Source organism: Haliotis rufescens, unplaced genomic scaffold (genome assembly GCF_023055435.1).
Source record: "Haliotis rufescens isolate VD_foot unplaced genomic scaffold, xgHalRufe1.0.p SCAF_7, whole genome shotgun sequence".
Classification (NCBI taxonomy): domain Eukaryota; kingdom Metazoa; phylum Mollusca; class Gastropoda; order Lepetellida; family Haliotidae; genus Haliotis; species Haliotis rufescens.
This window is the reverse complement of record NW_025964361.1, coordinates 21,109,137-21,136,095: the sequence shown is the minus strand read 5'-3', so window position 1 is coordinate 21,136,095 and position 26,959 is coordinate 21,109,137. Positions and strand designations below refer to the sequence as shown.

Below are 26,959 nucleotides of genomic sequence, written 5' to 3'. Positions count from 1 at the left end.
TTCGATCTCAGGGCAGGTGCTCTATCCACTGCACTATCGAGGCGGTTCAATGCGTTGTGCTGGGAACTGATTTGCGCCGGATTCCACGTTGTTTTTTTACATTGTTTAATTACATGTTGTTTTAGAAGAAACATAGTCGTCGATTTTAAAACTCTAGACTCCAGTAGCATGTGCATGGTCATGCATATACGTTTTCCTTTACAGCCAAACAAACATATTTCTGTTGGATGTATACTTTTTATTGATATACAAACCATTATGCTTTGATAGAACTAAACATTCTGTATAGAGGTCATGCAGGTGTACATGTAAATTGATATCATAAAAATGTGACAAATGGAGACAGTCCTAGCTTCTATTGGCAGTGCGGCAACGTGTAAAGTTAAGGTCACTTGTAACTGGAATAACAGTGTGATGGTTGCAGGCCTTTTTATTGAATATATAAAACTGAATGTGTTGATAGTCAGGCATCATAATAATAATGTCCAGCTTATTTCGTACTGTCATGACGGAATGTGATGGACGTTCCCATATAAGGCTAGTTATAATACATGTCGATGTTATTGACTGTCCAGCCATATCAACAACCCTCTACATCAAAGGGGCACAACTCCAGGACACTTTATATCCAGCCGCGGTGCTCAAATTTGCTTCTTCTATATCTCGTCCAAGTTTCACACTAAATTCAATTACTACTACTACTACTACTACTTCTACTACTACTACTACTACTACCTCTACTACTACTACTACTACTTCTACTACTACTACTACTACTACTACTACTACTACTACTACTACTTCTACTACTACTACTACTTCTACTACTACTACTTCTACTACTACTACTACTACTACTACTACTACTATTGAAAAATGCTAAGCAAGGTGTGTTGTCTATTTTGGTGACTACCAGTTGTCCAAATATACAGACATGTACTTGGTATGTCACAGTATTAACTACACTGCCGGGCAAAAGAAAGCATACATTGATTTGACCAAAACATTGCAAACCTTATCAAAACATTCACCGAAACGCTGCAAACTAAGGTCCTAAAGATAAATATGATACCCGTATCAAATACGTCACCATCGAATAACCAGTATTTGTTTGCTTCACTTTAGCCACCATTAAACATAGTAGTATACTTTCTTTTGCACGGCAGTTTATGTCCCAAAGTCATCTTTTTCTACCGTTACCGTCAACTTTTGAGCAAACGGTGGAGTAATTGGGGCTTTAAAACTAGTTTCTATTTATATTTCGTTACCTATCTTTTCATATTTGTGCAAATACTACTAAAACTAAAATACAACTACCACTACTACCCATTCCACTCCCACCACTATTACAAATACATGTCCGAAGTATGTTGATAAGCTCATTCGGGTACTTGTGCATACTTAGTATACGTTTCGAATATTTGTTTTACGCTGAAATACGTCATCGTCATCATCAAAACCTGTTTATAGAAGATGAAATTACTCATCTAGCCCAATGTTTAAATCGTTGATTAAACTAACTTTTGTCCAACACTGGCAAAGAACGTATTGCAAGTTCAACGTATATGTAAAATGTTTATCATCAAGGCACAAGCTACAAATATAGAACACTAAAACCGGGAAGCAAAATGAAGAGTAAAACATGCTTGGGTTGGCTGATTACTGAAAGCAATCTTACACCAGTACCACATTGGCACCTTCTCCGAAGGACAAACAATCCTCAGCCTGGCAGGTCAGAAGGAATTCAGATACTTGTTGGTCAGGAGTCAAAGCTGTTTCATTCCTTGACACTTCTGAGTCACATTCTGGTTGTTTCTCCGCAGTCGGGTGCTCATACTCATCCGCGCACTTCTGACAGGTAGTGGCTCCCCGCTGATACTGGTACCACCCTGCTGGACAGGGAAAGCAGGGCTCTGTTCCCGTCATGGAGAAGAAACCCTTGCTGCAGAGAGCTGGATCACAATACAACGACGGATAAAAATATTCACCCTACACTGATCTGCATGAGCCATAATGTTTTCTTGTTAAGTTGTGCCCGAGAAATTAATGAGTTGGGATATAATGCTTTCTGAATAACTGTAGTATCCATTCCCTTTAAAAGGCATTTGTTCAGATTTTGGCCATTTCCTACATTGTAACGAGTCAAAGTGAGGGTAACGACCCATCTCACTACTGATGTCATTTGTAACATACACACATTATTGAATTAGACGGTGATGGGGACAAGGGGAGAGACGCTACGCGCAATATTGTGCCGTTAATACCACTTATAAATTATTTTTTATTTTTACAAATTTACAATCTACAATCTCTCTCTCTCTCTCTCTCTCTCTCTCTCTCTCTCTCTCTCTCTCTCTCTCTCTCTCTCTCTCTCGCTCTCTCTCTCTCTCCCTCTCTCTCTCTCTCTCTCTGTACAATGATGTGAGGAGGTTACCCTTACCGATACAGGTGTCCGCCCCCGGAAATAGTGTGATGTGCAGTTTTGGACAGAGTTTACACGAGGTGGCCGCCATCTTCTCCTGGTAATGGTGCATGGGACACGGAGTGCAAACAACGTCATTCTTTTCAGCATAACTTCCCTTGGCGCAAGGTACTGTTGAAGATAATCACATATGACATAAAAGTATTAATTAAACCTTATATATTACTTTCAAGCATACACCGCTAGTAACTATTTGACCTTACCACAGAGTCCAGCCTGTTTGCTGAGCAAGACCTCTCCTGGTGGGCAGGACATGGTCAGTTCGCCACTGACCGCCTCAAACATTCCAGTGGACATAGTGGGGTCTACATCATCAACAGCACCGGAACCGTCGTTGCCGTTGAAGTCGGCATCAGACAATAACGTGGGAGACGCCGCCTTAGACTTCAGAGTTGTAGGCATTGATGGTGAATCCATACTAAAACAAGGTGTCAATTTATAGCAGCAAATAAAATTTAAGAAAAGAAGGGAAATTGCCAAAAGGATTTGTATCATCAACCATGTCATTCATGAATTTAGTTTTAGGTAATCCAAACATTATTTAACGTGGGGCGCGAACTCGGTATTAAAATAAACAGGTATGACACAATGACATAAGGAAGTGCTAAAACTAGTTGTGGAATCCCGCATTATATGTCATGTTCATGAAGATGTGCCTTAAAGAGACCATCTGCTCCACACTGTGAAGGCCATTTCTTCTGCGTGTCTAGATGTGGTAATTAGTAAGCACAGTAACCGTCACTTGTTAGACTGATATTCACAATACATTGTGTTGGCAAACGGAGTGGTGTTTGAACGGCTTGGACTCAAATCTGCTGAGTCTGCCACTCTGCCTGAACTTCGTCCCTATTTAAATAAAGAAATAGCCATACTAACAAAACGTGAAACAAAACACACAAAAACAACACATTTTCGTTGGTGCGATCAGGTTATATTTCTAAACAATGGCAACGTATATTATTTCTTAATTCCGTATGGCAGAATGGTAGAACTATTGCACTAGCCCATTTTACAAAAACTTTTGGCACTTTCATGGGAACTCACCTTGGCATTAGATTCGCATCCAAAAACGAAAGAGACATCGCAGCAAATCTCTCTAACAGCATTTTCGCAGCCGTCAGGGATGTAGTTCTTCAAAATGTGAGGAAATTAATTTAATTTTACTTTTCATAAATATCAAATTACCATCAATAAATCCAACACTTACATATATACTGTTTGATGTTGTCGGATCATAGTTGTGTTTATGGACAAGATATGTTTATGGGCCTCACGTGTTTATGGACAGCAAGTGTTTTCGAACATAATTCCTTAAAGTCGTCTTGTAAATATTTAGCATTACACTTTAAGATAGCTATCGTTTGAAACTGAACATGATTTCATCAGTGAGTGTGTGGTTCAGCTTCACTGTGGCTGATGTCTTGGCAAGGGTTGTCATCCTCTAACGAGTGAATTACAAATACAAGTTACTGTGATATTCAAACCTGTTTGTGTTCTTCAAATGAAAGATAACTCGGATTTCGAGACGTCTCCTGTAAGACGCATCTCGTCGTCTCCGTTTGAAATCCCAATTGTCAAGAAATTCCTGCTCGCTGTCATTGTCAACCTCTCCACATGATACCTGCACATCTTGGATGGAACATTCTGCATGGTAGCATGGTAGCCCTTGAAGGTTGTTCAGAAACTGTTCTTTGATACCCAGTAGAGTTTCTTCATTGACGCACTCACCAAAATAGTAGAACTCAGTTGGCATTGCATACTCATCTGGCAATTCCGGCACTAAAACCGAAACGAAGCTGTTAAGTTTGTGTTTTAATTATGTATTAATCTTGCTATGGGGATGATTGTTATCCAATTGATGAGAATATGTACGAGGACGCGGATAATTGTTTACAAATAAACTGAATCCACAGGTATACCCCAATTCCACGAGGCGACGCTCTTCTGCGCTCTGAGGGACCGCCATGGGTCTCCTCATTTTTCGGCTATCTAGGAGCCTTTACGATCTGATTACGATCAGACAGCGCTCCTGTTGCGATCCAATAGCGATCTATGCGATCCGATAGCGACTTGAAGACCCTTGCTCGTAACCAAACAACTCAAAATGTGTCGATCTTGCACGACCCGTTCCCGCTTCTTTTGCAATTCAAGGCGATCACGATGCGATCCAATGGCGCTCTATTTGTGCTCCGATGGCGATCATTGCGATCTAATGCGATCTCATCCGATCCGAGAGCGATCTAGGCGACCTATGGAGATCCATTAACACTCAATTAGCACTCTATGGGATCCTATTGCGACCCTATCGCCGAATTTTCGGTCCGATCCTATAAAAACCCTTAGCGTTCTGAGGCGCTCATCAGTTCTACGCTTGGTAGCAGAGGGGTAGGTCCTAGTCTTTCGTGGCGAACGGCGACGCTCTAAGGTGACACGACAGCGCTCTGATTAAGTAGCGCTCGGATGGCGATCAAGTATCGATCTGACGTCATTCTGGGCAGAGCGCCACGGATCTTTGTGCAGGGAAGTCGACAGGCGGCGACCTTGACGATCATGGAGATCAGTTAGAGATCAGATAGCGATCCATTAACGCTTTTGGAGATCTTAGCGCTCTATATGGCGATCTATGGCGATTTGAAGGAGCGCCACAGAGCGCCGCTTAGTGGAATGGGGGTATTAAATTCACAAAGACATTAGAATATATGGCATACCCGAACAGTCCGGTACAGCGTTGCTAGGAGACCAAGTGGCGCTTTTGGTACCACAAACATACGTTCCTGCGATTTCTATTCCCAAACCAACATGAAACCCTTCATTGCAGTGTACTTGGCACAGTGTTCCTCCAAGTTGTTTATCACACACCAGAGCGCCATTCAAGGGGGGGGGGGGGGGGGAGCTCGGGACAGGTCCTCCCTACAACAAAGTCCGTACATCTAGAGACATGCTTCAGTGTGTTTCGTTACAGAGGTTACTTAAGTCAGATCTGACTCTATATGCAATGTACATCAGTCACAATGTGTCTCGTTACAGGTGTTCTTTAAGTCAGATCTGACTCTACATGCAATGTACATCAGTCACAGTGTGTATCGTTACAGAGGTTACTTAAGTCAGATCTGGCTCTACATGCAATGTACATCAGTCACAATGTGTCTCGTTACAGAGGTTACTTAAGTCAGATCTGACTCTATATGCAATGTACATCAGTCACAATGTGTCTCGTTACAGAGGTTACTTAAGTCAGATCTGACTCTATATGCAATGTACATCAGTCACAATGTGTCTCGTTACAGAGGTTACTTAAGTCAGATCTGACTCTACATGCAATGTACATCAGTCACAGTGTGTCTCGTAACATATGTCCCTCCACACTGAGTCGACTGAGCAATCTCCTACATCAGGCACGGTGTATACCAAACCAGAAAACCTTACTGTAGCATGAGGGGGCGTCTCCATCCAGGGGTTCCCAGAAGGATGTATTGTCTGAGCGAACACATGTGATGTATTTGCTTCCCTGGACAAAGGTACCAGACTGACAAGACAGGCGACACACGGACTGAACTGTCAACCCATTGCAGGTAAACTTCATATCCGTGTCATTAACCAAAGGCTTGGGACATTCCATTTCTGATAAATAAACGAAACGCAAATATTGGTGTCACCATGAACAAGAACACACATACCATGCTTCAACTTACAGACGGATTAGAACCATTTTACCAAACCTCTGAGTCATAATTGGTGGAAATTATTGTGCCAACGTTCAGAATACGTCATGAGATTTCACGACACTGAGAGACAAATAAACCATAAGCTCGCTGGGTTTTTCACCGGGTAAACTTAAATCCCTAAACCCACAATTCATTGCAAATCCGATGACACAAGGTGTAGAAATTACAAAGTTGCAAAAATAGTCTCACATGACCATTATTTTCCCTGATAGTCAAGGAGTTATCTTAACCTTTTTTTCTAACATGTTTTGCAAAAACCTTTGAATTCATTAATATTGCTGATGCCAATAAAGAGTTCTTGACAAAAGCTTTACGTACTCTGCACGTTGAACAGGAAGGCACATGTGTCACTGTTCCCAGACGCGTCTTCGGCCTCATACTGAATCAGATGACTTCCATAGTCAAACGTGGAACCCGGGATCTGACCGTAGACCTGCTTGACAGTGACGTCACCTGTGGTATCTGTGGCGATGGGTGTCTGCCAGTAGTAGTTGGTGTCCAAAGTGTGTACGGTCTTGTTGGGGCAGCCGGTGAAGGTAGGATCAGTTCTGTCTGAAACAGGCGGTGCAGCGGGAGGAATTGGCATCCTCGTACATGTGTAAATGTTTAGATCAGAGGGACTCTACCAACAACCACTTCCGGTTGCCCAGAAGAGCATAGAAACCTCATCGGTATACAGAAGACAAGGCTGAAGATGATATGGCTGCAACGCTTCATGAAAGTTTTGCTCTCTAGTCATCCATTAGAAAAAAAACCTTGTTACTTGTGCAAAACTGAAAATAATTAGGATGTTTAATTTGTTTAGGTTGGGTTCTTCTTGAGCATAATTAAACACAAGTACGCTTATATTTTACAAAGAAAAAGAGACTCGCTATGATGGACACGGTACACCTACTTTAGTACTTTGAGTATGTATTAGAACATTAACACCAACCTTCACATTGCCATGAGGCGAATAACCATCCTCCCTCAGTACATGTGGCTGAGGAATCCGTTTCATAGCCCATCTTACACACCGGGTGACACTCGCTCTGATATACATTGCCATTAGTGCAGACTTTCGACTTCGCGTTGCGTGGGAGCATCATTTCGTCACAGGTAATGACTTGAACATAATAAAACAATCAACAGGGGGCTTTTAATTTATAATTCACAAGTCCAAGACGATATCACCATGCTTCAACCTAAACAGTAACTGGGAGAGAAGTGTCTGAATGTGTTCTTATTTATAAACATATCAATGTGAAAAAAACTATTTCCGACAAGAGGGGCGGTCGGGTAGCCTAGTGGTTAAAGCGTTTGCTCGTCACGCCGAAGACCCGGGTTCGATTCCCGACATGGGTACAATGAGTGAAGCCCATTTCTGGTGTCCCCCGCCGTGATATTGCTGGAATATTGCTAAAAGCGGCGTGAAACCATACTCACTCACTCACTCACTCCTACAAGATCACTAACGTCTCTCACTACTTCCTCGCACACCCCTCTCATTCACTCTCTTATACACGCTTTCTATTACTCTCACATGTGCGCTCTCAGTCTTTTTGTCTCGTTAACATTGACCTCGCTCTCATGTACTCACTATTTCATTCCCTCACATGCTCTACCGCCACCCCGCCGCACCCGCTCGTCTCCCTCCCCGCCTCTTTTTTCTCTTTTCTCACTCCCTCTCTCTCTCTCTTGTTCAATCTCATGCTCCTCTATCTCACAAAATCACCCTCTTTAACTGAATAGTTTAATCTTACTTTTACATGTGGGCAGTAGCGAACTGAACGTTCCGTCCCCTTCACATCGGGAACTGCTATATCCCTGAAGTTGATACCCATCCTCGCAGCTGAACGAGCACTTTGAGCCGTAGTAACTTCCGGAGCAGTACACGTAGCCATGATGAATGTTGTATGGTCGAGAACATCGTACCCCTGGCAATACCGATACAGAGAAGATAACCAATATTGTATGGTTGAGAACATTGTACCCCTGACAATACCGATACAGAGAAGATAACCAATGTTGTATGGTTGAGAACATTGTACCCCTGACAATACCGATACAGAGAAGATAACCAATGTTGTATGGTCGAGAACATTGTACCCCTGACAATACCGATACAGAGAAGATAACCAATATTGTATGGTCGAGAACATTGTACCCCTGGCAATACCGATACAGAGAAGATAACCAATGTTGTATGGTCAAGAACATTGTACCCCTGACAATACCGATACAGAGAAGATAACCAACGTTGTATGGTCGAGAACATTGTACCCCTGACAATACCGATACAGAGAAGATAACCAATATTGTATGGTCGAGAACATTGTACCCCTGGCAATACCGATACAGAGAAGATAACCAATGTTGTATGGTCAAGAACATTGTACCCCTGGCAATACCGATACAGAGAAGATAACCAATGTTGTATGGTCGAGTCGAGAACATTGTACCCCTGGCAATACCGATACAGAGAAGATAACCAATGTTGTATGGTCGAGAACATTGTACCCCTGGCAATACCGATACAGAGAAGATAACCAATGTTGTATGGTCAAGAACATTGTACCCCTGGCAATACCGATACAGAGAAGATAACCAATGCTGTAAGGTCGAGAACATTGTACCCCTGACAATACCGATACAGAGAAGATAACCAACGTTGTATGGTCGAGAACATTGTACCCCTGGCAATACCGATACAGAGAAGATAACCAATATTGTATGGTCAAGAACACCGTACCCCTGACAATAACGATACAGAGAAGATAACCAATGTTGTATGGTCAAGAACATTGTACCCCTGACAATACCGATACAGAGAAGATAACCAATCTTGTATGGTCAAGAACACCGTACCCCTGGCAATACCGATATAGAGAAGATAACCAATGCTGTATGGTCAAGAACATTGTACCCCTGACAATACCGCTACAGAGAAGATAACCAATATTGTATGGTCAAGAACACCGTACCCCTGACAATAACGATACAGAGAAGAAAACCAATGTTGTATGGTCAAGAACATTGTACCCCTGGCAATACCGATACAGAGAAGATAACCAATGTTGTATGGTCAAGAACATTGTACCCCTGGCAATACCAATACAGAGAAGATAACCAATGTTGTATGGTCGAGTCGAGAACATTGTACCCCTGGCAATACCGATACAGAGAAGATAACCAATCTTGTATGGTCAAGAACACCGTACCCCTGGCAATACCGATATAGAGAAGATAACCAATGTTGTATGGTCAAGAACATTGTACCCCTGGCAATACCGATACAGAGAAGATAACCAATGTTGTATGGTCAAGAACATTGTACCCCTGGCAATACCAATACAGAGAAGGGAATCAATCCTTGAGATGTTTGGAGAAACAGACACGGGCAAGCCTTTGACCATCAGTGACTCCAGTGATATCTCGACGACATCGGGGCCATCTAAAATATTTCCAGTTATCCATAATTCAATTCTGGCGATGTGTGGGTATTAAATCATAGTGCTGAAAAGGAAACTGCCGGTACCATAAAGTAACATCGTCTTAAATTTATCTTCACACAGTTGTGACGTCGACAAACTGTCTTTCTATATCCCAGAAGAGGTGTAACCGGTCGTCTTTTACATAAGAGACGAGGGTAACAAACATGTGGGTTCATCACGCTGAAGACCAAGGTTCGATTCTCTACACCAGTGTGTGATATATGTAAAGCATATTCTAGGTATCCCGCGCCTTGATATTGCTGGAATATTGCTAAATGAAGCGTAACATCCTACTTATGAAACAAGACTACCGAAAACTGTGACGACTGTTTTCTTTAATCGAATATTTACACAACGAAAAAGGTTACAAAGCACTGACGTTGACATGTTTGATTATAAACTGAGGAGCAAAATAAACTATGCCTCTGTTTTATTTTCAATTTAGAATATCTTAAGTTAACGATATTCTATCAAACAAATGTCTTGGCGTTTAGTCAGCACTCAAAGAATACTATTACATAGTTTATTTTTTAAAACATAATTTGATTTAAAACTCTTTTTAAAACATGTTGATGGTTATCTTAGGATATTATCTTTTAAGATCAATAAATTTGGTGTGTTTTTTCGACGCAAATTTACAACTTTACAGGGGCCATGTGGTTGCAAACTCATTTCTTACCCCAGTCTTCATTGAACAAATTCATTTTTACAAAATTAATCACCCATCCACAGATTACTTTTAAAAAATGTTGCAGGAATGAATCATGGTTAAATAGACATATTCAAATTTAACAACAGTTCTCCAATTACATTAAAAAAAACTCGGTATACTTTCTTTTGCCCCTCAGTTTAGTCACACTGTACACTGGATACGTACTGTCACAGGTTGGTGGCGAGGGGCTGTACGTTCCATAATATCCACATTCGGAGACGCGTGACCCTTGGCGTGTGTAGCCTCTGTCGCACGAGAAGCTGCAGCTGGCACCGTAGTGGTTCCCAGTGCAGTCGGCCGTGCCATGGTAGATGTACAACTCCTCGCATTCCCTCACTGTCGAACACATGCATCCCATACGTGTTTGTATAATTACAAACTTGAATTTATGAATGATCGTATATAATAAACGGAACTTAATGCTATCGTTGCGTGATCTTGGGTGTGACGGGTAATAGTAGTGTTAATATATAGCCATACTTGGGTCAACTGTGCGATAATGAAACGAAATACGATATTTCTCTTCTCGATATAAATTCGGCGAATTTGTAAATTCTCATCTAACCCTTTAAGTCTAAGTCATCAAGTTTATGCTGAATTAGATTCTGTTTAATAAATATTTGACTTAGGACGTCAGGTGACTGAAAGGTTTGAGTAACGTTAACTTAACATATCGTAAGGTAAATATCGTGGCATGTTTCGTCGTATTTCGCAAAATCAAAATAAAAAAACAGTGTGACATGTATCGTATCATGAGATATGTATCGTGACAAGTATCGGATCGTCGCGTGTCGTGAGGTAAATAGAGTCACATGTACCGTACCGTTGTGTATCGTGATGTAAATACCGACACATGTACTGTTTAATCGTGCATCGTGAGGTCAATAGCGTCACATTATCGTATCGTCCTATCGAAAAGGCAAACTTTGTAAATTAGACTGTGTTGAAACCGAGTACCACTTCCTGCATATTTGTCCATCGTATGTCAAGCTACGACAACTATATCGCAAAGCAAAGTTCTATTGTCATCCTAACGTTCATAAATTTAATATGCTCCTGTCATCACCAGATACATATATTATTGCAAATCTAGCGAAATATCTATATTATGCAAATGAAGTAAGAAATGCGAAGCTGAAAGCTTAAAACCTGTCTGTACTCAACTGTTGTGCACAAACGCCTGTGGCCTATATGTATTGGAAATAAAATGAAATGAAAATGAAAAAAATACCGTGTCATGTTTCCAATCATCAGTGCATTGTAACATCATAAGTGTTGTTAAACAATGTCATGGCGGTATCTTCAGTTACCTTTCACTCTGAACCGGATCGTGCATGTGTCAGACAATCCAAAACTATCTGTCACCTTGTATACAACTCTGTGGGGGCCTTTCCCAAAGTAGCTGCCGGGACCCTTCGGTGTCAGACGCGTTAAGCTGAATATTAACAATGTGCAATCATCACCATGGTACATTCGTACTTCAATCAAAAGCCGCACTAACCCAGTTGTACACTAGTCGTAGACGCATGATGCCAACCAAGGATCATACTTGGGCGAACCCATTATCAGAGTATCCTGGCACGACTTTGAACTCAGCATCAAATTTGACTGAAAATACAATGATATTATCTATAGGTGGTTTTCATGCTTTGTTTGTTTGTTTGTTGTTTAACACCGCACTCAGCAATATTCCTGTTATATGACGGCGGTCTGAAAAATAATCGAGTCTGAACAAGACAATCCAGTGATTGACATCATGACCATCGCCTGACCACCCGATCCCGTTAGTCGCCTCTTACGACAAGCATAGTCGCCTTTTATGGCAAGCATGGGTTGCTGAAGACCATTTCTACCCCGGATCTTCACGGGTCGGTTTCCATGCTAGAGAATTGAATGAAATATTAAATGTTTAAAATTGTCGGTAATATCGAGTAAATAGAGTTGGAATGAAATGGTGCTTAATTAGATTGATAAATTAATAGTGATCGGATCAATCAATGCTTTTTCTTGAGTTACTAATTTTGGATCTGTATGTTAACTATTAAAATTATATAGAATATCCATGTACTCGCTGGTATCGCCTGCATTGTCTCTTATTCTGAATTTGCCCCACACGACTCTGACAGACGTGGAGCCTCGTGGAGCCACGTACTCGCTGTCCACATGTGGGCAATACAGCGTCGGAGCTATGTTTCCTGAATTAAAAAATGATGAAAACGATGAGCAAAATCATATTTGTAAATTTTCATTTATCAATAAAAAAAGTCAAACAAATGACAAGCATATAGTCTGCAAATATACAAAAGATATTTGTGCTTGAGAGAGAGAGAGAGAGATGAATGTGTCCTTCGTGTAACACAAGTATACAGCACGTATATTTTCGTGTTATAAACATTACATGATCCGGGGGTTTGTCATTCCAATCCTACACATGTTTCACACTTGCCACATAGAGGATATGACATCTCGGATGTACAGCTTTTATACGTTTGTCAACAAGCTGTTCCTCTTTCCGTAACACGGTATTGTATGCAGGTCCATATCAACTACTTGACTACAGTTACAAGGAAGCATGTAAAGGGAAGTCATTTTTTCTTAATTTTGCTTGGAGCACCGAGGACTCTAACCAGCCATTAAAATTAGACACAACAGCCTTAATGATCTAACCTAAATTTCCATTCTATGACCTATCAGTGCTAATTGCCCCCGGCCTCCCGTTTGCACGTTGCCCATTGCCTATTACCAATCAGTGATAATTTAGTCCTGGCTTCCAGTTGTCCATCGCTATCACCTATCAGCGCCAATTAATTGTGAAGTGTTGGCTTCTATTTGTCCATTGGTAATATATATCAGCGCCAAGTAACTGTTGGCTTCCCTTGTTAAGTTTCAACCTTTGTTATCTTATAACTTTTGTTATTCTTACAGATACATTTATGTATGTTCTCTGTCTCATAGAATGTATTCCACCTGGTGGAAGGAGTAAGTATATACTCCGAATCGTTGTGTTCCTCATAATAAAGAAGTTGACCCGTTTAACAACGATAACTTTGGGACATTATTTCACAGACCAATTGATAAAAACCGAGTAACAGAGTAAACATTTTATAAGGATATTGCAGGGGCCTTAATGATTCTTTCAAAAGGACAGGAGTTTTCGATGACCTCAGACGTGAACACAGCCTCCATATATTGCTGATAGGATAACATTGTTCATTTCCGGATGGCGTTGAGTAAGGGAGGAAAAGCATTGCTAACCGTGTTTTACCCATATCCTGACCTCTGACATTTTTCACGAATTCGTTATATTTGACAGGCAGATATTTAAGGTTATGCATGGGTCAATGTCACATTGATTTCTTTTTTTTTATCAGCAAAGTATTGTGTTCCCGACATGAAAGAATGTGTATTTCATGATTGTTTTGGTGTTAGTTTCCATGGGGATGCGCAGTAACTGTTCGGTACAGTTGACCATTGTAATGTCAGTCAAAATGCACCCGGAAACAATACTGTTCGAAAATCGCCTTACTTATCCATGTGAACAAGAAATAACAACGTTGTCTCATGTTGTAATTGGCACATGTACTAAACGTTCATGTGTATTGTAACGTGCCGTTACTGTCACAATGTAATTCACAAGTAGTTGTGTACTGATTTCACTATAATAACAACGTCCTCACAAAAGGCTTCAGATTTCTCGTGATGTTTAGCGTGCAATCATTGCAGCTACTGCTATAACAACTTTACCACATCCTTCATCACATCTCAGACAGATAAAGGTTTCTTAGGCCATGTTTAAGAGACACGCTATCTTTCCGATCATGACAGGTACAAAACACTTGCAATAACAAAAAGTCGATGCTAACACCGACCCACGTAACCCTACCCCGGTTTCTAATAGAGACGCATCTCACCCTTCCCCAGTTTCTAATAGAGACGCATCTAACCCTACCCCAGTTTCTAATAGAGACGCATCTCACCCTTCCCCAGTTTCTAATCGAGACCCACCTAACCCTACCCCAGTTTCTAATAGAGACGCATCTTACCCTTCCCCAGTTTCTAATAGACACCAATCTAACCCTACCCCAGTTTCTAATGGAGACGCATCTCACCCTTCCCCAGTTTCTAATAGAGGCGCACCTAACCCTACCCCAGTTTCTAATAGAGACGCATCTAGCCCTTCCCCAGTTTCTAATAGAGACCCACCTAACCCTACCCCAGTTTCTAATAGAGACGCATCCTTCCCTTCCCCAGTTTCTAATAGACACCAATCAAACCCTACCCCAGTTTCTAATAGAGACGCATCTAACCCTTCCCCAGTTTCTAATAGAGACCCATCTAACCCTTCCCCAGTTTCTAATAGAGACGCACCTAACCCTACCCCAGTTTCTACTCAAGACCATCCTAACTCTTCCCCAGTTTCTAATCAAGACCAGCCTAACCCTACCCCAGTTCCTACTCAAGACCATCCTCCCCCTTCCCCAGTTTCTAATCAAGACCATCCTAATCCTACCCCAGTTTCTAATCAAGACCATCCTAATGCTTCCCCAGTTTCTAATCAAGACCATCCTAACCCTACTCCAGTCTCTAATCAAGACCAGCCTAATCCTACCCCAGTGTCTACTCAAGACCATCCTAATCCTACCCCAGTTTCTAATCAAGGCCATCCTAACCCTACCCCAGTTTCTAATCAAGACCAGCCTAACCCTACCCCAGTTTCCAATCAAGACCAGCCTAACCCTTCCACAGTTTATAATCAAGACCATCCTAATCCTACCCCAGTTTCTAATCAAGACCATCCCAACCCTACCCCAATTTACTAATCAAGACCAGCCTAACCCTACTCCAATCCCTAATCAAGACCATCTTAACCCTACTCTAATCTCTAATCAAGACCATCCTAACCCTACCCCAGTTTCTAATCAAGACCATCCTAATTCTACCCCAGTTTCTAATCAAGACCAGCCTAATCCTACCCCAGTGTCTACTCAAGACCATCCTAACCCTACCCCAATTCTAATCAAGACCATCCCAGCCCTACCCCAGTCTCTAATCAAGACCAACCTAATCGTACCCCAGTTTCCAATCAAGACCAGCCTAACCCTACCACAGTTTATAATCAAGACCATCCTAACCATACCCCAGTTTCTAATCAAGACCATCCCAACCCTTCCCCAGTTTCTAATCAAGACCAGCCTAACCCTACTCCAATCCCTAATCAAGACCATCTTAACCCTACTCCAATCTCTAATCAAGACCATCCTAACCCTACCCCAGTTTCTAATCAAGACCATCCTAATTCTACCCCCGTTTCTAATCAAGACCATCCTAATCCTACCCCAGTTTCTAATCAAGACCAGCCTAACCCTATCCCAATTCTAATCAAGACCATCCCAACCCTACTCCAGTCTCTAATCAAGACCTTCCTAATCCTACTCCAGTTTCTAATCAATGTCATCCTAATCCTACCCCAGTTTCTAATCAAGACCACCCTTACCCTACCCAAGGACCGCCTCCGTGGTCTAATGGTAGAGCGTCCGCTCGGAGAGCGGAAGGTCCGGGGTTCGATCCCCAGCCGCGTCATACCAAAATACGTTAAAAGATGGTACTTGTTGTTACCCTGTCTGGCGCTCGGCATTAAGGGGCTAATACAAGGACTGGTCGGCTCGGAGTCAGTATACTGTGTCTGAGTGGGGTATTCATGTTAAACTGCGTCATGGTATCTCATAGTGCTAGCACTATAAATCGGCATCAGTCCGGAATAGTACAATCAGCCACATACACGTGCATGCACGTCGCTATATAAGTGCAATAATCTTGGATGCGACGTTAAACCCCATTTCACCTCACCTCACCCCTACCCCAGTTTCTAATCAAGACCATCCTAACCCTACCCAAGTTTCTAATCAAGACCAGCCTAATCCTACCACAGTTTCTAATCAAGACCATCCCAACCCTACCCCAGTTTCTAATCAAGACCAGCCTAACCCTTCCACAGTTTCTAATCAAGACCATCCTAATCATACCCCAGTTTCTAATCAAGACCATCCCAACCCTTCCCCAGTTTCTAATCAAGACCAGCCTAACCCTACTCAAATCTCTAATCAAGACCATCCTAACCCTACCCCAGTTTCTAATCAAGACCATCCTAATTCTACCCCCGTTTCTAATCAAGACCAGCCTAATCATACCCTAGTTTCTAATCAAGACCATCCCAACCCTTCCCCAGTTTCTAATCAAGACCAGCCTAACCCTACTCAAATCTCTAATCAAGACCATCCTAACCCTACCCCAGATTCTAATCAAGACCATCCTAATTCTACCCCCGTTTCTAATCAAGACCATCCCAACCCTACTCCAGTCTCTAATCAAGACCATCCTAATCCTACCACAGTTTCTAATCAAGGTCATCCTAATCCTACCACAGTTTCTAATCAAGACCATCCCAACCCTTCCCCAGTTTCTAATCAAGACCAGCCTAACCCTACTCAAATCTCTAATCAAGACCATCCTAACCCTACCCCAGTTTCTAATCAAGACCATCCTAATTCTACCCCCGTTTCTAATCAAGACCAGCCTAATCATACCCCAGTTTCTAATCAAGACCATCCCAACCCTTCCCCAGTTTCTAATCAAGACCAGCCTAACCCTACTCAAATCTCTAATCAAGACCATCCTAACCCTACCCCAGTTTCTAATCAAGACCATCCTAATTCTACCCCCGTTTCTAATCAAGACCATCCCAACCCTTCCCCAGTCTCTAATCAAGACCATCCTAATCCTACCACAGTTTCTAATCAAGGTCATCCTAATCCTACCACAGTTTCTAATCAAGACCATCCCAAACCTACCCAAGTTTCTAATCAAGACCATCCCAATCCAACCCCAGTTTCTAATCAAGACCACCCTTACCCTACCCCAGTTTCTAATCAAGACCATCCTAACCCTACCCAAGTTTCTAATCAAGACCAGCCTAACCCTACCCCAGTTTCTAATAGCGACCCACCTAACCCTAACCCAGTTTCTAATGAAGACCAACCGAAATCAACCGCAGCTTCTAACGTCTAGAAAAAGACTCACCTAGTTTTTTAAAGGCACGCTCAGTTTCCCGCCATCCTCGATGTACATCCTTTGCGAACTTGTTAAGGCCATTTTCTATATCCCGACCAACAGATCCCCAAAAGCGCTTTGAACGTTTTAGTAGACGCCCTACAAGCAAAGATGAACATGCGCTAGATATACAATGATTCAGAAATGACACAGTGACTACATGCAAATACATGTCATTCTTGTAAAAACCACTACACGAGGGTTAAGATTGCACCATCCTACATGAATGTGTGTTTGTTTGTTGTTTAACCCCGCACTCAGCAATATTCCAGCTATACATGATGGCGGTCTGTTAATTATCGAGTCTGAACCAGACAGTCCGGTGATTGACATCATGAACATCGATCCTTGCAATTGGAATACGATGGCATACATCAGCCAAGTCGGTGAAGCGGACAGCCCGATCCCGTAAGTCCCCTCTTACGACAAGCATAGTCTCTTTTCACGGCAAGCATGGGTTGCTGAAGACCTGTTCTAACCCGGATCTTCACAGGTCCTTCTTGAATGAATTCGGATCACATGAAATTCCATCAGTTTGATTTTTTTCACATCGGCAAATCAACCATGCAAGTGTCGAAATACACGGAGCAGCCACCGACCTATCTTTGAAACTTCATGATTGAAGGAAAACGTGTACACGGTTATTGAATAATAAACTTCAATCATTTTGCAACCTCATTAAAATCAGACCTCAGTTCTCGCTACCGCTAAACAAAGATCTGAGGACTTCCCATTAGGGGTCACGTCAGAACCTTCTATTCGACCAATCAGAGCATCACTTACCAGATTATGAAAGTGACAGTCGGAATGCAGCTTGTCTAGTCAAAGATTTATATTTAATTACAACGATTGACTCACTCAAACCAACTGTTGTGAAAGAAACACAGTAATGTATGCTTTCATCTACATTATTCCAACATAAAACTCTGTGTTACCATGACTACAGTCAGCTGGAAGAAGCTCCCCATTATGACAGACGTAGCAGGACTTGGACTTGGAAGCACAGATGACTCCATGTGGAAGAAATCCAGACACGTCAACCGTGGTTGGTTGATCCGTTGACACGTGACATGACGTCAGCTTGTCTCCACGCAACACAGGCTGGCAACGAGTTGCTTTTGTTTTGTTCTGTAGTGAGGAATACTGTCATTCTCGGAAGTAAAAGGTAATTTCGAAATGTCGGAAAACTAGTATATGTTTATGTTATTGCTTTATGTTCACAGAAAAGTAAGTGTCATTTCAGATAATGGCGAGTTAACCAGCATTTAAAAGTTGTATTGAAAGTTATTGATCTAATGGACCAGAAACACACAGCTGTTTTGGGAATGTTCGAATGTTGGCACCATCTGGTACAAACTTGAAAACTGTCTATTTTATAAATGGCAAATCCAAACCAATATCCCTAAATACGTATTATGACTGTGATACCCGTTTACTAAATAAAACACAACACAATAACAGTTTAATACATTGTGATATTTGTGGACATAAAATACTTACATTTACTTTCCAACAAATCCACCAGGAGCTTACAGAATATGACCAACTTACACAATATATACCAAATGTCAACTCCAACATGGAACATCTTACAAAATACAGATCAAGTTGTCGTTTACTGTTTGTGCTAGTACTAAAGTCACCAATTACGATATGGACATCAGCACAGAATAATAGTTACATACACATACACATACAAATTACAAAATTATAATTAAAAACAGCGCAAAAATAGCAATTATTATCAGATGATGTATCGAATATTTCCATTTGTGATTTGTTGTGCATCTTTACATGCTTACCCTTTTTACGAACCGCTGGTGTCATTCGTAAAATTGTCATCACTATATTACCTTTGATGCTTTTTGGAATCTGTTTCTGCAGATAATCGAGTCTGATTATTTTCTCGCAATGGCCTTCTAAATTTAAGAATTAAACTGGCCCACACTCTATGAAGGTTCATATTCCAGTGAAGTCAAATCTTATATTTTTTATATCACTATTTATGCCTTGAGATTCGAGAGATGTCTAACACAATTTCATTTAGTACGTGTGACACCATGTTCATACTGAGGGCCATACAACAACCAGCTGTATCTGTTAAGGTCTGTTAAGTGAGTGAGTGAGTGAGTCAGTCATACATTTACATCAAATACGAGGACGTCAAAACAAGTCAAGACGTCAAGACAAACGTGAGAGATTTCCGAAGTTGTTGATGAACCTGTGGCGATTAAAGTGTTAGTCATCATTGATCAATTGGTCGATCTTTGAAAGGTGATTATAAAGATGTGTCAAGAGATACCAAAGGAAACCTATGGATTGCTGTAGACTGTCACTTGTCGAGTCCATAGTTTGGATGTACTTCGTTTTGTTCACAAGGATGGGTCGTGGCGAGGAACAGGCATTCAGTCAAACTCTCTGAAGTTCAAGATTGAAGGGTCTAAATGATCAGAAACAACACTTCGTTTCATTCGTGCTGGGGAGTTCCCAGGTGAAGTCCGTCAGTGGTTGCGTCATTTCAAGGATACAGTCTCGTGAAACAACGTATGAATCAGAATGTGTCGTGCATACACTTATTGACGTCAGTTTCGCGGTCATTTGACCGGCCTCATGTCCAATGAAAAAGTTGTATATCGTGTAAAACTTCACATTAAATACATATTTCTGTACATAAGTTGTTTACAATTATCAATTATAACAAAATAAACCAGAATCAAACATCATGTGTTAATGCTGTGTTTGTACAACGCCCCGAACCCCTTTCCACGAAACCATCCTACGATGTTGTCAGTCTATATTAAAGTGTATGTGTTCCCACAGTCTTAGCTCTAGAACCTCAACGTGAAATGGGTCCCTGGCATCATGCCCAAGCAAGCAAGTAATGTCTTACACGTTCTGATGCCAGTGAAGCAGACAGTGTCATCCACAACAGATAGGCGCTGACGTGGCCACAGAATATCTTCATGATGGACGTGTTTTGTCAGAAGTCAGATGTGGATTGAAGAACTGGTATGAATAAGAATCGGCAACAGTGAAAGTAAGACAAATATGTCTGAGAGCTGAACATGGTATAAGTGGCTGGTTCTACTGATAGAGCAGGGGACGCTTACCTTTTTCGCGCACACCTGGTTTTCAGTGATCCATCCTTAATTCAATGCTTTTCATCACTTTTCTGTGTTTCACGCCCTATTGAATACGAATTTGACATTCGAAAACGGCATTGCTATCAGGGTAGTTATTAGCAAGAAATAATTATGACAACATTTAGTTTTTAATTGTCTATAGGCAGTTGTTTATGGTTGTCAGGAGGGGCGGTCGGGTGGCCTAGTGGATAAAGCGTTCGCTCGTCACGCCGAAGACCCGGGTTCGATTCCCGACATCGGTACGTTGTGTGAAGCCCATTTCTGGTGACCCCCGCCGTGATATTGCTGGAATATTGCTAATGGCGGTGTAAAACCGTACTCACTCACTCACATATGGTAGTAAGGGAAATGAAGAGATATTTTGTTATTGAGGCCACGTGACCAATATCACTATTAAGGGAGACGACAAAGGTGAAGTCTATGTCATAATGAACAAATCATTCCACAAAAAAAGATACTTGAAACCTTAAAAACAAGTGGATATTACATGATACAGCATGGAACTGCGCGACAGTGAACGGGACAATTATGTGCAGTTATAAGGTAAAAACTGCATTCTTTAATGGAACTGAACAACTTCATAACGTATCACTACTCAAGCGGCCAAAATTTCGGAGGACAAACAAGTCACACTCTTAGACAGAATTAAAACTATTTATCGATGATAGCTTTAAGTCATTTAATGAAATTGAACAGGAGCTTGAAACATGTCCTCAGATATCCATAGAATACGCTGAGGGAAATAAACTGACGGCCAAAAGAAACATTACCAACGATATTTCTAGGATAAAATATGACAAACACAATTTGAAGCAGCAATAACAATCGTATTGTAGAAATTCATCATTTAGAACAGTAAAATGCGAATTTACTAATTCAACAACAAAGTCCTTGACCTCCAACAGGGACATTTCTCGACAATGTGTCATTCGTCCAGTATTCGATCAACAACATTGGTTACAACTTTAAGGTGACGACGGCCCAGACCGTTCAATGCGGGATATGACTTCCATGAGCGGCAATGCATGTAGACAAGCGTCCTCACATCGACTGCAGGTATCCGATTCCATTCCTCACGGAGGGCAACGATGAACGCTTGTATCGTGAAGGGAGGATGTTGACGTTTCCGAAGACGACGCCCCAGCTGGTCCCAGAGATGTTCTATGGGTGACAGATCTGGTGATCGAGCTGGCCACGGCAGGACAGTCACGTTGTTGGCGTTGAGGAAGTCTCTAGTAATACGGGCTTTATGGGATGTGGTGTTATCTTGTTGGAACACCGTACGTTGTTGACGCTGGGTGAAAGGAAGAACCACTGGCCGTAAGATATTGTCAATGTAGCGTTGTGCTGTCAGATTGCCTTCGATGCTGACAAGTTCCGCCTTCTCGTCCCCGCAAATGCCGCCCCAGACCATCACACTTCCGCCCCCGTAAGGTTCCACCTCCTGGACACAACAAGGAGCCACGTTCACCACGTCGTCGATAAAGCCCATCAGGTTTGAAGAGTTGGAACCTGCTCTCGTCACTTAACAGCACTCGCCGCCATTCCCTTTGTTGCCATCGCTGAGTTTGCCTGCACCACGTCAATCTGGCACGTCGATGTTGACGGGTCAAGGTCATGCCCTTGAAAGGGCAATAAGCCCGGAGACCATAATGTCATAGTCGTCTGGTCACTGTTTGTCTGCTGACCGGATGTCCTAAGCTGTTGGCAGCTGATGACGTCACAGTAAGATATCTGTTCCTCAGATGAAGTACCCGTAAAAAGCGGTCATCCTGCGGGGTCGTGACCTTTGGTCTGCCACTCGGTGGTCTGCCTGCGGTTCTGCCAGTCTGTCGGAGACGTGCGACCAGTCTGGTAATGGTCATCTTGGAGCAGTTCATGTTAATGGCAACCGCTCTCTATGTCGCTCCCATCTGCAGCATACCTATGGCTCTCTCCCTCTGGACAGCGGTCAGTCTTGGCATGTTCGTTGGTGTTAATCATCGCAACCAATGATAGGGAACAGATCCGTGCGTAATTTATACCCGGAAATTGCACGATAATTTGGGAAAGAATGTTTTAAAAAATTGCTGAAAAACAATATCTCCCAAAATCCGCAAAGCACGTGCAAACGACAGAGAACATGAAGGCTGTATTCGTGAGATATGTTCTTTACTGTTTTTGAACAGGTTGGCATCTTTGTTTCAAAGTGGCAAATCAGTTAATGTTGGTAGCGTTTCTTTTGGCCCTCAGTTTAGTTCAACCGGCCTCCTTTTTCATAACGTAACAGTCATAGCCAGAACGGACATAACTTTATGAGGGACCGACCTCTGGATAATCTGGGTGAGTCCTGGTATTTTATCGAATAAAATAAATTGTCCCAGAAAATGCTAGAAAAAAATAATTATGCTTGAGACTGTTAAAAAAGAGATATTGTCAGCCACCAAAAATACATTGCTGCAAGACGTTTAAAAAGTATATTTAGACTCAAAGTTTTAATGAAACAAATATCTGGTTTTGCAGCTGTAGCCGAAAAGATATCTAATCTCTACAAATCACAGCCAATCCACCCCTATTTGTACACGTACAGACAAATGCCGGATTTAAAGTGCTGGCCAGATACCATCCTGCAGTTGAACATGGATACCCCACTTAGACACAGTAAAACTGCGAGCCGACCAGTCCTTTATCTTATTAATGCGAGCATCAAGGCATGCGAACAACAAGTACCACGTTTTAACTTAGTTTGGTATCATGCGGCCAGGAGTTCGAATCACCGACCTCCTGCTTTCAGGGCAGACGCTCTGTCTACAATTTCAGAAAGCCTTTGCATAATAAGGAAAACATAATATTGTCGCCATGTGATATTCCCTTATCGTTTTCGATTGCGTAAATATAGTTACGAGAGTAGAACCCAGGCTATGATTAGCAGTTTAGATAATGAACAAACTGGAGACTTACCGTCACATCGTCTGCAGTAGATGGGGCGAGGACTCCGACTGTGCTGCACATGTCAGGCTCTTGTCAACTAGCCCTTGTAAATTAACTCTTGTAAACAAACTCTTGTAAACAAACTCTTGTAAACTAACTCTTGTAAACTAACTCTTAAACGCCCTGGCCGAGATCCACATATATTCCATTTCAATACATGGCACCAGGAAGCACTCGTGTGAGTGAGTGAGTGAGTGAGTGAGTGAGTGAGTGAGTGAGTGAGTGAGTGAGTGAGTGAGTGAGTGAGTGAGTGAGTGAGTGAGTGAGTGAGTGAGTGAGTGAGTGAGTGAGTGAGTGAGTGAGTGAGTGAGAAGATGAATGAGTGAATGAGTTTTAATCTGCAATCAGCATTATCCCAGCTTTATCAAGGCGACCTGGAAAGATTCGAATCTGGGCCAAGCGAACCAGAGATTTACAGCATGAGCAACGATCAACGTCATCGAGGAACATGGACACACAATCAGTAATATCCCACATTTTTATCACAGATGCTCAGGGAATAACGCTGGTTGAATGATGTTTAATTTCGTAAATCACGGCAGTGATACAGAGATGTAATTGGATACAGGAATTAGATACAATAGGAGAAAACATGGCAGTGGAACATTTCCATACATGATCTTATATAACTTGCCAGTTTTAATAGAATTGGCTTAGAAGTAATGGACATCAAATGAGAGAATTTTATGGCAGAAGGATACATACAGTAGTATTGAGGCAAAAACTTTCTGAGAGTTTTGGACATTCTAATAAAAAGTGCATTTCATCACATATCAATGTTTTACACAATGTACATTTTCTTTCCTCTCTTACAATATTATACCATCTTCCTGCTTCAATGGGTAATCTATGATTTGCTGTTCTAAAACGAGCAAGAGAGATGCGTAAGGTGATTGGTAGTTCTAGTAAATATGGTTCTAGGGATGGTAACTCTTTAAACATGTTATAATAGTAACCTTAAGATGAATTTTCCTTTGATTCTCGCCATCTTTGCAGAAAATTATCAATGAGAACATGTTTCACATTTTTTTTCAACCATGCGGCACTAATAAATGTAATTAAAGCCTATATTTTGAAGAATGCAGTTTACTTCTTTTAATAGTGGGAAATGGTAATCTGGATTTGCAATGGACATTTGAAACATAAGTTTATATACTATACTAGAAAGGCTAGTTTGTGATGATGTTAGCTTGCACCAATATGAAATCATTCTTATCTTGATGAAAATGCTGAGAGGATACCTCCCTAGTTCACCATATACCATGTAATCGGGTGTTGACTGTTTTAACTTGAGAATATATTTACAAAATTTAAGATGTACACGTTCAGTGACAACAGCATTTTCAAAAACCCACACCTCAGATACATATAACAGTACTGGCTGAACAAGTTGATGAAACAATTTCAATTGACAGTCAATAGGAATTTCTAATATTCTAATTTTACGAAATACAGCGTACATTGCTCTAGATGCCTGATCTGTCAGTCTTTTTAGGGCCTTACAAAATCTACCAGTGTTTGTAAATAAAATACCAAGGTAAACATATTCTTTAACAACATGAAGAATCGAGCCATTTAACATAAAATTGAAGACTCTATTTGTGGAGCGCTTGGCAAAAATAACAACTTTCGTTTTGTCAACATTGACTTTAAGTTTCCAGATAGTACAATATTCTTCAAATATAGTGAGACACTTTCTTAAATCCTCTGGGCTTTCGGCCATTAAAACAGTATCATCGGCATACAAAATGAGAAAAAGTTTTATGTACCGTTCAAGTGAATCTATTTAAAGGTTACTTACATTATGCAGTCCTTCAAAGTCATTTTCAGATAAAAATTGTTCAAGGTCATTAAGGTACAAAGCAAACAGGAAAGGTGACAAATTTTCACCTTGTCTTACACCAATTTGACATGGGAAGAAACCTGACACCTTGTTATTATGTGAAACACAAGATTTGATATTTTGATACATATTATATATGACATTAAAACATTTTCCTTAGATATTAGACTTTATCATTTTTGTCCACAGACCACACCTCCATACTGTATCGAAAGCTTTGCTAAAATCGACGAAAACACAATACAACTTCTTATTAAGATTTCTATAGATATCAATGAGAGCTTTAAGAATAAACATATTGTCAATTGTTGAGTAATTTTTTTTAGATTCTGCTTGCGCTTCGCTTATTAGATTAGGCTGAACTGAGTAAGCTTGTAAACGATTATTCAATAGTGTAGTGAACAATTTACCTGAACAGCTTAGGATAGAAATACCTCTGTAATTGTCTGGGTCAGCTTGGTTTCCTTTGTTTTTGTAGATTGGTTTTATTTTGCCAACAAGCCAAGCTTCAGGTAAAACTCCAGTGTCAAAAACGAGGTTAAAAAGCCGTACGTAAACCGGCATCATAACATGAATAGAGCTTTTAATGTACTCATTGTAAATACCATCCAACCCACAAACCTTATTGTTCTTCAGTGCACGGACCGCTGACTTAATTTCTTCTTCTGTAATCCTACAACCTAAGATATCATCATGATTATCAGAATTTATGTTATTGGCAAAAACTTCGTCATTATCATCAGAACTTTGATTAAGATCTTTAAAAAATTCAAAAAAATTGTCCATACTGATTTTTTATGCTGTTTTCTTTGGTTCAAATGATTTTAAAATTTCCCAAAAATTCTTAGGGTTACCATCCTTACATTCCCTCAGATGTTGGACACATTTGTTTTGATATGTCTTAAATGCGTTCTTTAGGGTTTTACTATAAGCTCTACTTGCTGAAATGTATATAGCTTTGCTATAACTGTCTTTAGTCCTTCCATATATACGTTTACGCTTGTGGTAAAATCTACGTCATGATTTACATTTTTCATCAAACCAGGGTTTATGTTTGTGCTTATGTACAGAGTGTCTAGAATTTTTTACAGTACCTAGAGTAGTTTCAGCCGCAGTAACCAGCGTCTGAGAGAGTTTATTTACAATTTGGTTAATGTCATTTGGCTCTATTTGGTCTTTACATGCATCTATTTCTGTACACTGATGGGTAATGGCAACCTTATCGATATTACATAAAAATGTTTCACTTTTATCAGGAACCCATCTTTTTACAGCTTTATCTACATGTACATCTTTGTCATCATCTATAACTGGAGACAGTTGTGCTGTACAATCTAACGTTAACGATAAGCCACAGTGTACAACGGACGAGATCGGGTCAAACTCCTGCACCTCAAAATCTATTAAAAATGGGAATGTTTCTGCTGATGCAATACAATAATCGACAACATTTCTGCTTGTCAGTCACCACATGATCTTCAACACTTTCAATGGTGACACACAC

The 26,959-nt window shown here is 41.0% G+C and overlaps 1 protein-coding gene across 3 annotated transcripts; it reads right to left on the bottom strand.

Annotated features, from left to right (window-relative positions):
• Positions 1-223: 223 nt before the first annotated feature.
• On the bottom strand, positions 224-23,615 carry LOC124139829 (sushi, von Willebrand factor type A, EGF and pentraxin domain-containing protein 1-like). Of its 3 annotated transcripts, XM_048387884.1 has the most exons (17): positions 23,583-23,610; positions 20,610-20,685; positions 20,390-20,505; positions 18,435-18,627; positions 17,470-17,598; positions 12,461-12,587; positions 11,703-11,827; positions 10,558-10,728; positions 7,950-8,123; positions 7,142-7,312; positions 6,526-6,759; positions 5,909-6,103; positions 3,967-4,261; positions 3,527-3,613; positions 2,686-2,900; positions 2,441-2,593; positions 224-1,952 (listed from the first exon to the last, which is right to left on the bottom strand). In XM_048387884.1, the coding sequence occupies exons 3-17, from the start codon at positions 20,462-20,464 to the stop codon at positions 1,675-1,677; spliced, it is 2,622 nt and encodes an 873-aa protein (XP_048243841.1). In that variant the 5' UTR covers positions 20,465-20,505; positions 20,610-20,685; positions 23,583-23,610; the 3' UTR covers positions 224-1,674. The 3 variants fall into 3 exon arrangements, with proteins under 3 accessions (XP_048243841.1, XP_048243839.1, XP_048243840.1); XM_048387882.1 differs by lacking the exon at positions 20,610-20,685 and having other exon boundaries at positions 23,583-23,615; XM_048387883.1 differs by lacking the exons at positions 20,610-20,685; positions 23,583-23,610 and having other exon boundaries at positions 20,390-20,600.
• Between the last annotated feature and the right edge of the window lie 3,344 nt (positions 23,616-26,959).